The 14,157-nt window shown below is 34.1% G+C and overlaps 1 protein-coding gene and 1 pseudogene across 1 annotated transcript; one reads left to right on the top strand and one right to left on the bottom strand.

The window, feature by feature from the left end:
* The first annotated feature begins 4,891 nt into the window (after window positions 1-4,891).
* LOC120141491 (WPP domain-interacting protein 2-like) lies at window positions 4,892-8,186 on the top strand. Its single transcript, XM_039156343.1, has 3 exons — window positions 4,892-5,012; window positions 5,394-6,563; window positions 7,300-8,186. The coding sequence occupies exons 2-3, from the start codon at window positions 5,396-5,398 to the stop codon at window positions 8,016-8,018; spliced, it is 1,887 nt and encodes a 628-aa protein (XP_039012274.1). The 5' UTR covers window positions 4,892-5,012; window positions 5,394-5,395; the 3' UTR covers window positions 8,019-8,186.
* A 1,721-nt stretch (window positions 8,187-9,907) lies between these two features.
* On the bottom strand, window positions 9,908-13,293 carry LOC120141493 (annotated as a pseudogene).
* Window positions 13,294-14,157: the final 864 nt, after the last annotated feature.

Here is a 14,157-nt window from a genome sequence, read left to right as displayed (position 1 = left end):
GAAGGATGAATGGTATTATATATATATATATATATATATATATATACACACACAAGTGGAGATAATTGCTTCTCCACTGTAAAGATGATTTATATACTGCCATGGCTACGTACTTGTGTGTTTGCATTCGTGCTTACTTCGCAGCTTAAATAAGCTTTTGACAAACAGCAATAGAAAAAGCAAGAAAATAAAGTTTTTAAAAAAAATTATTACAACAAAAGAATTGACTTTCAATTAATAAAATAATAATTTAATTTAATTTAATTGTATAAGTAAGTTTGATGTTGAATATTCTGTGTACACGTCCGTAACACAATAGATTTGTTGATAATCAATTAGTTTAATGTTTCGTATGGGATTATTCAGTGAATTGTTTGAGTGATTTGCAATTAAACAATAACTAATCAAATCGAATGCTCCGACACAACCAACACAACCAACCAACCATTACAAAATGAAAAGGAGGAGGGCAGTTTGGTAATTAGGGAATCACACACCCGTCTTCTTCTGTTGTGTCAATTCTGCAAGATGGGCAGCCGACCGGGCCAGCCCTATTGTCTCGGTGGGGGGCCCATCCACCATGTGTTCCCCGTCGTCCACTTTCTTTTTCATTCCCTCTTTTATGTTCCACTTGATAGGTAATTATAATTGTACAACTACTAGTATTTAAAGTACAAAAAGTTTAAACACGAATCAAAATTATTTTATAAGTTAAAGGAATATTTGATGTGATTAAAGATTTTGAATCGGAGCACTAATATCTATAGAATTGTCTGAACATTTAAAGTTAAATAATTTAGAATTTTGAGAATAATATTATTTTATAATTACCTTAATTTAATAAAAATATAAATTTTTTAATACAAACCAAACCACTTCAATAAATAAAGAATGATTATTATTTTTAATAATCTCATATTCAAACATGTTTATAAACATGTTTTAATTTTAATTGTCAAATAGTTAAAAATCTTCCAAACAAATATCATGTTATAATCATCACAATTTAATCCAAAAAAATCTACAAATTATTGATCAACTTTCTTCGCATTTTTATTTTAATAAAATTTTAAATTTAATCATTAAACTTTTGGATTGAAATGTTTATCTTACACAATTTAATTTTTAGATTAATCATGTCATCGATTATCGTTGTCAGCAATAATTAAACCCAACAATTTTATATTAGGCTCTTTTATCCATTAAACCTAAATTCGGTCTCTATTTTTCAAATCTATAAATCATAATTACCCCTTAAACTTTAAATCACAATCAAACCCTGAGATCAGTAAAAGAGAAGCTAAAAATGAAAGATAAATTTTTAATCTTTTTATAGAGTTTCTATGAGAAATTAATCTGAGATACTTGCAAATGAAGAAAAGTTGAGTTGAATGACATTATTGTTGGTGAGAAGTTATGTCAAACAATAATTGAAGTTGTTAGGCAATATATTTATGGAGCTTGAGGTATTTTATAGTTAAATATATACTATATTCGTGTTCAAAAGGACAAGACGAGTTTGATAGAAAATTTTGAGACTTATCGATCTCCAACGACAATAACCGATTATGATAATAACAATGATCGACACGGTGATAGAAATGGTTCATGCAGAGATGGAACTACTAAGGCAGTGGGAGGGGATGTGCCCCCCAACCCATCATTTTTTTTACATTTAATTTATATATAAAATTTAAGTATTTATGAAATAATTATGAAATTGCCCCCTTACTGATTTTAGAAAATTATATTTTGCCCCCCTCAAGTTGAAATCCTGGCTTTATCCCTCGGATCATGTTTTTTTTTTTGTATATCCAAAGGTATCCCCAGGCTGAGACTAATCCCTGAGGTACTGTCGGGCATGAAGGTGGGGACATCTCCCAAGAAAATTTGATGCATCCACAAGGGTTTGAATCAGGGACCCCTTGCTTAAGCGACCAGAATCCCTTCCACTCAGGCCAACCTTCGTTGGTCCTCGGATCATGTTTAAAGAATGAAAAAAAATGAAAATTAAGAGAGGGAGATAAAATAGTTTTTATAAAGATTAAAATCTCATCATTTTGGTATGAATTTAAAACTATTTTAAATCTTCTGTAGTTTTCGTGCTTAACAAAGGTTAATAGGTAAAATTTAAAAAATTTATTAAATTATCTTAAAATATTATTTGACACTGAAATTTTAAAAGTTATGAAAAAGTTAATAGGTAAAATTTAAAAATGTTATTAAATTATTTTTAAAGATTTAATATAAAAATAAGTGTTTAAACTATATCTCGAAATATGTTTTAGTATCTAAATAATTTTTTGCCAAAAATAATTGTATAAAGTTTCTAATGTTATATTTTTAGGTACTTGACCATAACGATCATTAAATTTGACCATTTCTGACATGTTCCGCCTTCATTTTTTTTGAATTTTTAATTAAAATATTATTAATTTAATTTTTTAACTTTTTCTAAAATTAAAAAAAAATTAAAACTCTAAAATCTTTTATTCCATCTCTCAACCACCCATCGTTAGCCATCACCATCATCATACAGCCACCCACCTGTCGTCGAACTTCCATTGCCGACCATCCTTCTTACCGTTGTTCAAATCTCCCTAAATCTAGGAATCCTTAAATCTAAATTTAATGGGTGATGGATTTAGCTAGGATTTAATCTTAATAATCTTGATGGTTCAGACTGGAGAAGGGGGACCGAAGGCTGCGGTAACCAAAAGTGACATTTTTTTGTCGATCGTGTCATTTTTTTTTATCATTTTAGCATATTGTGGAATCTACTGCGAGGGGGAAGCTGCTACGACGGGTAGGAGTGTGCAAAAATATCCAATCCAAACAATCTGATCCGAATATTTTGATATCCGATCCAATATTTTTTGGGTAATTCAGATCGGATATTCGATAGAAAAATTAGATAATCGGATCGGATACGAATCAGAAAAATCTTAGTTTAAGATTATTCGAATTATCTGAAAATAAATGGGCTTTTTAACCCTAGGCCCAATAACTATATCTTTCACGGGAAGCTTTTTCAAATAAATGGGCCTTTTGCTTGTACACGTGATCCTGGAAACTTGTAGAGTTCCTTCTCTAATCGATATCCATTAAAGTTTAATGTTTTTCTATTAAAGGTAATATTGCTGCTAACGCCCTCCAACTTTATTTGTTCTATTTTCCTTTCATTTTCTAAACCACATATCAGCGTTGCATCTTAAAATCACCTATTTATTGATTCGAATTCCGTATAATTTGAAGTCTTTGTTTATATTTTTACGTGCTTATGGACACGAGTTATTCAAACGTAAAAGCCTTCATTCATCGAAAGTTGTTGGCGAATGGCGAGCCTTCACCTTCATCTGTTCTTTTCACCATCAAAGATGCCATTATAAAACTGTCAATATGATTCTAAAACAAATTGAAAATACCCAGATATTTTGTTTAATTATTTATTTTTAAATTTATTTAATTCTTTATCTTAAAACTCTTGAATAATTTTAATGTTGTATCAGAATATTGCCCATATAATTCTAAAAAATGGGATTATTTCTAAGTAAAATAAGTGATATGCTCGGATCGGATATTTGGATATCCGATCCGAAAATTCAGATCACAATCTTAAGTATCCGAAATTTCGGATATCCGAATTTTCAGATCGGATCGGATCGAATCCAATATCCGATTTTGCACACCTTAGGGGAGAAAGGGGACGGGTGGGAGGTGAGGGTGAGGTGGGATCCACCTTTTTTAAAATGATTTTTTAATATTTTTATTTTAAAAATCAAATTTTAATTGAAAAAAATAATATATAACGGTAGACACTTAAAAGTATAAGATCGAAAACTTTAGGCACTTATTATTAGTGAAAAATTCTTTCAACACTAAAACGTTTTTCGAAACATAATTTAGACACTTATTTTTATATTAGGCTTATCTTACCATAATGGATAATGTAAAATGTTAAAATTAATGAACAATATGTCGCTTGATTCGTCGACTGTTATTAAAATGTCATTGAACATTTTTAATATTCCTAAATAATAATTCTAAAAGTATTACAAAAACAGAAAACGGTGTTTAAACGAGAGCTGATCAGAAAACGCATTCCTTGTTGGCTTGTTCATTGTCATCAATGCATCTGTTCCTTCCATGAATGAAAGCCAAACTCGAATTATGCATTGCTCATATCATCTTCATGACCGTAGTTTCATCACTGTGAGCACTGATATTTGCTCATCCTCCTCTCCAGTCAAGTCCAAACCGACGGCATTCTCTACTAGGATGACATGCTTGTCGACTAAGATCTTCACAATGTGAATCCTCATTCAGTGAAAGAAGAGAGTCCACATTGTCGGAGATGATGAAAAATCTAAAATTTAGTGAGTGTTTTTTTAACTCTTAAAAGTTTTATGCTTACAATTATTGTTTTGAGTTAGGTTAATGATCAATCTTGAATTTTACCCAAATTAATTATGGGGTAATTTATGCGTTTGGTACCTAAACTTTTATTTTTTAAAATCATACCTAAAGTTTACATTTTGTTTCATTTTAGTACTACGTCGTTAAAAACTTTAGTTTTTGTTTATTTAACGTTAAGTTTTGAAAAAAATTGGAAGTTTGGGTATTAAAATGGGCCAAAACTGATGGTTTAGGTACTAATCACATTAATTTTTAAAGACGAGTATTAAAATAAAATGAAAACTAAATATTAAGTATGGTTTTGAAAAAATTAAAGGTTTAGGTATTAAAACGGATTAAAACTAATAATTTAGGTACTAAATATGTAGTTTACTCTTAATTATATAAGATTTTAAAAAATGAAATTATATGATATGACACTATTTTTGCTTAATAAAAAATAAATTAAATCCCTGCCCTATATAATTTAAAATATAACTATGTATGGGGTTTCCCATTTCCTTCGGTTTATCATCACCGTTACATTCTTCATCTTCGATTCTAAACCTTCACTTCAATTTCTCACAAACATATATTCTATGTCTGCTTAAAGAAAGGAACGGCTTTTAATTACGTAATCATTTCATTACATCTTTTTACCTTTCCCCCTAATTTCAATTCTTTTTTTTTAATTATTTCAATTTAATCTTTGATACGTTTTTCGTGATGTGTATTTATAGAAAAAGTAAAGCTCATTTGCTTGTGGAATTCTTTAATTTGTATTCGGGATTGATGTTTAATTGTTAATCCAATGATGGATGCATTTATATTTTATTTCACTTCATTGACTCTCTTTTTTTTCTAATTGGGGGAAATGACTGGGTTGATTTTTCATTTTTTTTCAAACTTTTAATTGATTGGGTCATGATTTTGGTGGAATGGTAATTATTGTTCTTGATTTTGATCTGAGTGAATCTTGTGCGATACCCAATTTACAGTTATGGATTTGCAAAGCGAATGTTCTGCACTTGAATTGGTTGAGGATAATGAAGCCACTCAGAACTTAAAACCTCATGTCGATGGCGATGCAATCAAGAATAAGCACGCTGATGATCACGAGAATAAGTATAATGGATCGTGCACAAATGATGATCAGACTCAGAGGTTGGCCACTATTCAAACCGACAGATCCGATGCTTTTACAGCCGATAATCATTTAAACGCTACTTCTCGGATTGTGCAGCCAATGCATTCACCTCTTGCAGCAGTTAAATCTCCTTTTGCGTCATCTACTCCTTCCACCAAAGGGTATGGCTTGAAGAAATGGAGGCGGATTAAGCGAGACTTTGTTAAGGATGCTACTGTCACAATGGAAAGCGGTAAAATGTTGAAGCGCGGTTTAACCGGTTCCACAAATCCGGATCCTAGTAAACCACAACATAAGGCATCATCTGAGATCAAGCAGAACAGTGGAACCCCTACTGGACCATTGAATATGTTGAAGAATGCAAGTGATTCTCCTGGGTTCATGATGCATAGCCCTGATTCAGATTCCATTTTTGCAGTTGGAGCTGCTTTTGCTGCTGCTACAGACTCTGAAAATAGCGAGGATCGGAGTAGCAAGTCATCTACAGCAGCCAGTATGCCAAAGGTCAGATATGATCTGCCTTCAGTTTTGGGCTACATTCACGAGAAACACCAGTTGGAGAATTTAAGTGGGAACACCATGGGTAATTCAAGTCAAGGAGTTCAACAGGGAAAAGGTCGTGCTGAAAGCAGCAAGAAGGCCAGAGGAGTAAGGGTCAAAATCGAAAAGGAAAACTCTCATTCCAGCATGGAATCCGACTCAAGAAGCTCGAACTTCATCTCTACACGGGGTCAAGTTTCAGTGACGAGTAACGGAAAGCAATGTGGAAACTCCATGAATTATGATGGCGAAAATAGTGATGAGGCCCATGAAGACGAACAACAGATCAGTGAAGAAGTTCAAACTGCTTTTAGGAAAGAAAATTCTGGTGACATTGAGGAACTTTCATCTGATTTAGCTGCTGGATTATCTTGGGAGGATAAAGATGAGAAAATTGAGGATCATCAACCTTCACCAGATCAAGACCCATTGGTCCAGTCTATTCTTGCACTCCGGTCTGTTCAGGAAGCCCTTGAAAATGGTGGGCTATCCTCCTGAAAATTTTGATGAACCTCCTCGTTGTTTGTTTATATATTATTTACTAATGGATACTGTATCATATCTTGCAAATTTATCTTGGTGGTATTAATTTGTTCATATTTAGTTAGCTTATTTTGGAATTTCAGAGATATTTCGTTAAGTATTTACTTAATGCAAATGATAACAAGGTCCTCCTTTAAGTTGGGGTTGGGAAAAAGATTGAACTTAGTTGTTATTTATAAAGCCTCGTTGGGGCCAACTTTTAAATTCTCAAAACCAGTCTCCATGCATGTTCTTGGCTGAACTGGTATCAGGTAGTCTTAGATAAGTCTAGAACAAGCTTCTTAATGGGCAGGTAGGGCTGCTGTCAACATAGGCTGTAAAATGCTAATGAGAAAAGCATAAGGGAACTTCAGACTATCATTAAGTTAGTGAAACTATTTTTCAATAATTAACAATTGATAGCAATGGTAAGTATTTGGTGAAGCTAGGAATAATGTTCAGTTCATATGAGATTCAGATCAATTGATTTTGCTGGTTTATGGTCAATGTTACAACACACATCTGTTTCGATAGTCTTCAATGCATCATGGATATTTGTTGGTTAACGAGTCTAGGACTTAAGCATATTTGTTTTCATTGTTGGTGAAGTTAAATTGTTAATTGTCCATTTTACCCAAGTACTTATCATTTCATCTAGCATAATTGCTGACCGTGCATATTTTCCCCCCATGCAGAATTACACAAGCTGGGAGATATAGGCAAGGAACCTCTACATGATGGTTCAGTTAGCATTAAGGGCGTTGATGTGGATTCTACTTTTGCTGACGAGGAAATCCAAGAAACTTGTTCATCTGACCAATTAGTTTCTGGAAAGATAACAAAAGGTACTTCAAGTTCCTTGGAAACTCAAATATTAATCTTAACACAGAAAGTAAAATATTTGGAGAGCAAACTGGAGGAAGCAAGGGTCGTACTTCGGGCGAAGGAGTCAAGAATTTTTGAACTGGAAACTGTAAAGTGTAGCAGGTCACAGAAGGAAGAATCAAGCACTGCAGAGTTGCAACAAGATAAATATAGACAAATGGAACTTGACCTTGAGGGCCTGTTCCAACAAAAATTGGAATCTGAAATTGAATTTCTAGTTCTAACCTACAAAGTAGAGAAGTTGAACGGTACAGTTTTTGAAGAAAAAACAGCATTGGCTGGAGAACAAGAACAGATGTTGAATAAGCTTGGAGAGGTAGAAAGCAAGGCTGTAACGTTAAAGAAACAAGCAGTGGAGTTGGAAAAGTATCATGGAAACATCTTAGAGGTGGAAGAGGTTTTGAAGATGCACGGGAGAGTGAGCAAGGTTATGTCATGTTTTTTCATACAACTGGTACTGCTGGTTTTAGTGTTCTTATTCCTTATCTTGAATTTTTCAACCCATTCAGGGGTGGTTGTCCCCACCTGAATTGAGGAAAATAGGCCTTTTTGCGAGTGTATGTGTGTATTCTACTGTGTCTAGGCAATGATCCAACTGTAAGATTTCATTGGTTAAAATACCGCAACTTTGTTAAAAAGTGGGAACCTTTTTCATACTTGATTTGGGCTTCACTTCTCCATATTACTACTTTACCTATAAATACAGGGCTTGTTCCTTTTGCTGTGAAAGTATGTATAATTTAATTCTAAACTTCTGGTCATGGGGGGCTGCTGCCTGCCGAGTGCCGATGGCTTGGCTTTGAATAGTAGTGTTAGTCTATCTGAGCAAACCTCCATTATTTACTCTTTATAATTTGGCATTGAGGGGAACTATGTGATGAGGTGACAGTTGAGATGTGTACCTTACTAAGTTTCATCAGTTAGATTTATAGTCAATTGGAATGTTCTTAGTATTGAACGGTATTCATTGTAGAAGAATTGCTTACTGCTAGGAGACGGCTCCATTCTGCACTCTTTTTATGAGCCATGTTTTCCTTTGAACAATTTAACCCAAATCCGATGGTCTTGACCCGACCTGATAGGATACGATTTAAAAAAAAAATCGGATTAAGGTCAAGTCAGATTTTTTAAGGGGTGGGGTTAGGTCGGTTCAGGTCGATGGTAAAAAAACTCCGATCCGACCCGATCTCAAGATAATAATGTAATTTTATTAAAATTTTTATTTTGTTTAATTAATCCTTATTTTATAGCGGGACAAATTGGGTTGAATTTATACTCTAAAAATTTAGGTCGGGTCATAGTTGGGCGGAGGGTATATATTTTTCGGATCGAGTCGGCTTCTGGCGGAGGGTGCATATTTTTGGGTTGGGTCAGGTTGACCAAAAACCCAACCAGTTGCCATCCTTTGAACTAGGCTGGATGTATCGTTAAGATTGTTGTTGGATTATCTTCACTTTTAGTGGGTTGTAGTGTGTTAGCTAGGGGTGTGTATTAAGCGAGTCGATCGTGAGTTGGGTAGTGCTCGACTCGTGCTCGTTAAAAATTTTTATTGCTCGACTCGTTGCTCCTTAAGCTCGACGTTCATTACTCGCCTCCTTGTTCGTTAAACTCACCGAAATTTTTACCTTATTTTCTTAACTATAGGTAAAATCTACTAATACTATGTAGAACTTAATATAAACATAAATGAATAAATTTAACAAAAAAGTTATCAAAAGAGTATATGAAGTAATTTTGAAGTCTAAACTGCGAAGTCACAATCCACAAATACATTAAAATAATAAATAAGTTTTGATTTTTGAGTGTATGAAATAATTTTTTGAGATAATTTCTAAAAAATTATATAAAAATTTAATGAGCTGCTCGCAAACATATCGAGTCGAGTTAGACTCTGCTCGACTCAACTCGTTAATGTCTCGAGTCGAATCAACCCAAATCGAGTATTTATCGAGTTTTAACCGAGTCAAATTTAAACTTCACACGTTGGAAAATGTAGGTGTAATGTGTAACAGTCACATGTTAATAAAAGCTTATTGGCACTCTTTTCCACTTCCTCTATCTTGAATGAGCTTTAGCTCGATCAAGTTACGAGGAGATTTTTAACGAGATTCTATTTACTTTTTAAAAGAAAAAGAAGATTTACAGCTTACATTTTATTCAAAAAAGTGCAATGAATCAGCAAAGTATCATTGATGAGCCCCATACCTTAAAATCTGGTTTTGAAGTAGATGTTCATGTAAATTTACTATCTCCATATGCTTTCCAGATTGCATATTTTCTACCAGACAACAATATACTAACCTCACTATAAATCTTTTATTTTATAGCACTGGAGTATACCATGAGTGTTGGGGCTGAGAGAACGAAACATTGTTAGGAGGAACAATCTCGAAACCCGGGCAGGAACGATACCAAAAGTAAAATAAAAAAATATATAGCACTGGAATTATGTTATAGGTTTGTAGCAGTCTGATAGATAAATAACCACATTCTACAAAGCTCTCCCATCTGATGACCCTATGTTTCAGCAATGGGGCAGGGTTAACATAATCCTCATACATAAAATCTAAGAAAAGGGAAATGTTGAGCAACAACAAACATACTTTGAGCTAGGGTTTACGTCCCATCATTTAGTTCCTAACAACCAACACATCAGAGGCTACTAAGGCGTCGAATCACGGGAAGATCTATATTCCAACTTCTCACTTCTGTATCTCTCGTCGTCCTTCATCCCTCCCCCCTGATAAACCTACATCCCAATTAAGAAATGTCATTTTGAGAGAGCTCCAATACTTGAATGAAACAATGTAGTAGTAAAACTGCAGAGACAATCCAATATACAGATACTGCTGGATTATCTGAAACAAAAGATTACTAGTCTACTTCCACCTGTTTCTCGGCCCCTGTCAGATTGCTCTCTAGGTGTCCAATCTTCTCATTGACGACTTTCTCTTCCCCATAGTATGAGGGTTTGATTCCATCGTAATGTTCGGAAAAGAAAACATTATAACCACTCCTGTTAGGCTTTGGCCTAGAGAGGTCTTGTAAAGCTAGCCGGGATCTCTTTCGGCGTAGAGGGGGTACATCTGATGTATTTGAACTTTGAGACAATTGAAGCATTTGGGGGATATGATATAGGACACCTTTAAATTGATCAGACCCAACCCGAACTGTAACCAGATAGCCATTATCGAATTTTCCATCAATGATCCCCGTCACAGAACTGCCAATCTGCAACTCCTGAGTACCTGCTTGTATGAGAATGGTAAAAGCCCTCATTTACCAAGATAGCTACATTCAAACACTCACAAACAGGTATACGAAATAGACAAATAAGATGGTGAAAATTTTGATATAAATTATAACTAAAACTACCCTCTGAAATCCTTTCAAAGTAAACTGATATAATTTTCAAACGAACATTCTAGTCTCTAGAAGCTCAAAAACTCAGTAATTGACATTAAAAAGTTCAATGATGTTGTTTTTGGTTTTTTAAGGAAATTTGAATTGCGGGTTTCACAACCATTTCAACCAACTAGGTTCGAACAACCATCTAGGTATGAAGGAACATCACTTATTGCAGATTATTCTGGATTCATGGAAACACAACTGTAATGCATGGTTTTCATAATTCAAAATATATTTGCAATTGTTTTCTCCAGAAAAAAGATGGCAACTATAATAGCTATCAAATTATGATAGGATTGACAAAGACATGTCTATGCAAGTCTAGTAAGCCTAGAAATATTAAGTAATGAATGTCGATCAGATATACCGATGTCATTTTCACGAATATTGGAATGAAAAGCTCCTTCATATGAAATACAGCTAGAAGTTAAAATATCCCGTCAGAGTAAACAGATCCATCATATCAATAGGTAGTTAAACATACCGACAGCTGCTAATTGGTTTGGAGAGGCGCCTTCCCTAGAATTTGCAGATCCGGTCACAAGGCTCCCACTGGCACTGCCTGCAAGGATGTAGTTAAAAAATATAAAAATTTACAAGCTGCAAATATTTCTTCAAAGACGAGGATGCTTCCATCCGAGGGGAAAAAGGAGTAGTTACCAAATACCTGGGGATGAGACTGAAGAGACTTGTTTGCGGAAGAAATAGACTTGCTCGAATTGATAAAGCAACGATAAATAATACTTCCTTAAAACAAAAAGATGCACTTGTAATGGTTGTTGGAAATCTGAAGGCCATAATCACTTCCTTCCATCTGCGATCTTTTATTACCTGTAAACCATTTCAAGGAAATTTAAACGGAAAACGAAAATAAACTTCCCTTCAGTTTGGGTGTAACAAACTAACACGTTGGGACAACTCAATTAGTTGATAACTCAAAAGCTTTTAAAGAATTTGTAATACCTTTTCAAGACCTCCACGTGATGTGATCTCTACAAAGAGTTGATGCAAATCCAGATCCTTTCCTCCAACAACCGGAACCCTATCCGACCAAAACAACAGAAGAAAATATACCCTAAGTAGTAGTTTTCTTTCTCAAGTCTCAACCTGTTATATCATTTCCCAACACCCAATTTTCCCTTTAACAAGTCAAATGATACATACTTTAAAAGCGTTAATGAAAATGAAAATAGAATCTCCAGTCTCCCACCTTTAACAGGTGTGCACACCTTGTGTTATGTTTATTCATGCATGAACATTCCAAATCATATCACAAAGTAAACAAAGGAAAAGGAAACAAAAAGGGGTAGACTATGAAGTTTCCAGTTAGAAAAAGGTTACAAATTCTGCATCGACCAGGAGACCAGATACATCAAGCAATATAAGTAACAAGAAAGCAGAAGCATAAACCATAGGCAGATAATTTGATGCTATAGTTCCAAGTGTCAGGATCTAATTGCAAACTACTAAATACGGCTGAAGCTAACCTAGAGTAACTGAGACCGTTCAAATTCAAAATGAACACGCAGGATTTGCTATAATCCTCCCTTGAAGAGCAAGTTTTACTAGTTTAGTTGTTTCATTTTTCAATAAAGAGAATGAGATCCTAAAAATGTTACAATTAGCAGTTATATAAGAAAAACACCAAGTGTGAGCTATGTACAACGGAATCTATCTATCTATCTATCTATATATACACACACACAAAAGTAGTCAGCCAAAACCCTGCATGCAATCTAAGAAAAAGGGTGCTTATCAAGAAGAAAAGGGAAATAGGGGAAAATTACAATAATGGAACTTCAAATTAAACAACTAAAGTGGAAGATGCCTTTTTTCAGTACACAGAAATTAGAAAAACTAATCGAACTCATAAATGATTGTAATGAATGCAAATCATAAGAACATCCAGAACCCCTGAAAATTGCAACCCATAAATTAAAAAAAGAAAAAAGAGGACTTGAAATACGATGGACAAGGATCTGTGAAAGGCTACTCTTGCAAAATCAGCAGTAAGAAAGCAAGGAAAAAAGAACAACCCAGACAAGGAAATAAGGTTGGGAATTGGAAAAAAAAAGAGTTACTTGAATTTCAAGCCGAGAGATTTGTGAAAAGCTTTGAGCTTTTCCCAGAAAAGGTCAGGACTTTGAACAACATCGTCGTAGTTAGGGGTTGGAGAGGGATGCCCATTTCTACTCTGACTCTGCTGTTGATGTTGAGACATCTTTAGACCCAAATTCAAAAACAGTTTTGGATTATGATTCCCCCCCCCCCATTCAAAAACAGTTTTGGATTATGATTCCCCCCCCCCTCCTTTTGTCTTATGATTTATGGTATGCTATGTTACCCTATTAATATTAGTTAATTAATCTTAAGAACAAGCGATACCAAAGTAAAGTTGGGTCGGGGAAAGTGCAGGATAAGGACAACGTAAATTTAATAAAAAGTTATAAGGATTTTTTTAATATAAACATAGTCAAAAATACACCATAATAATTAGGGTAAACTAAAATATAGTCCCCTAATATTTAGGAATCTTTCATTTTGGTCAACCAACTTTTTAAACTTTCAATATAGTCATCAAACTTTTAGTTCATTTTAATTTTGATCCCTGCCATTACATCAGTTAGTTTTTGCCTTTCTTCTTCTTCTTTGAACGAAACAGAGAAAGAAAGAAAGAAAACAGAGTAAGTGTAAAGAAGCAAAGGCTCATCAATATATCTTTCATGTTTAGTGTTCAACTATGTTTCAAAACACATGGTATTATGAGATTCATTTTTCATCTTAAATCTCAATGCAGCTCAAAGAGAATCCTTAAAACTATCACTTTGAGTGGATCATATGGCACTGTTTTCCAAGAGAAATTTGAGCAGAGAAACGTCCATGTTCAACCCCAAAATCATGGTTTTATTTTGGCAGAGTTTCATTTCTTCAACATGGAAATTTCGAGATCAAAATGGTTAGAGAGACGGTATTCCAGAAGGTCAAAGACTCAAAATAAGGATAGAAACACGGGAATCAAGTGAATTCTTCATCAAAAGTTTCGAGCTTAAGATGAAGATGAAGAAGATGAAATGAACTAAAAAAGAGCAGATCAAACATAAAAACTAAATTAAAAGAGAATGGAAAATAACAGAGGAACAGAAAATCACCTAAACGAAAATAACTAAGGGAGGGGGTCAACGCAATGGAGAATGGAATTGGAGAAAGCTGGAGTCGAGAGAGAATCTATACGGTATAGATTATAATCCAAAAATAAAAAA

Source organism: Hibiscus syriacus, unplaced genomic scaffold (assembly GCF_006381635.1).
Source record: "Hibiscus syriacus cultivar Baekdansim isolate YM2019G1 unplaced genomic scaffold, ASM638163v2 tig00110809_pilon, whole genome shotgun sequence".
Taxonomy (NCBI): Eukaryota; Viridiplantae; Streptophyta; class Magnoliopsida; order Malvales; family Malvaceae; genus Hibiscus; species Hibiscus syriacus.
Note: the sequence above shows the minus strand (reverse complement) of the source record. Positions and strands in the feature narration are given on the sequence as shown.

Coding starts and splice junctions, on each gene's coding strand:
- LOC120141491 (XM_039156343.1), top strand. CDS start 5,396: ATGGATTTGCAAAGCGAATGTTCTGCACTTGAATTGGTTGAGGATAAT. Junction 6,564..7,299: donor TCAGGAAGCCCTTGAAAATG/GTGGGCTATCCT, acceptor CCCCCCATGCAG/AATTACACAAGCTGGGAGAT.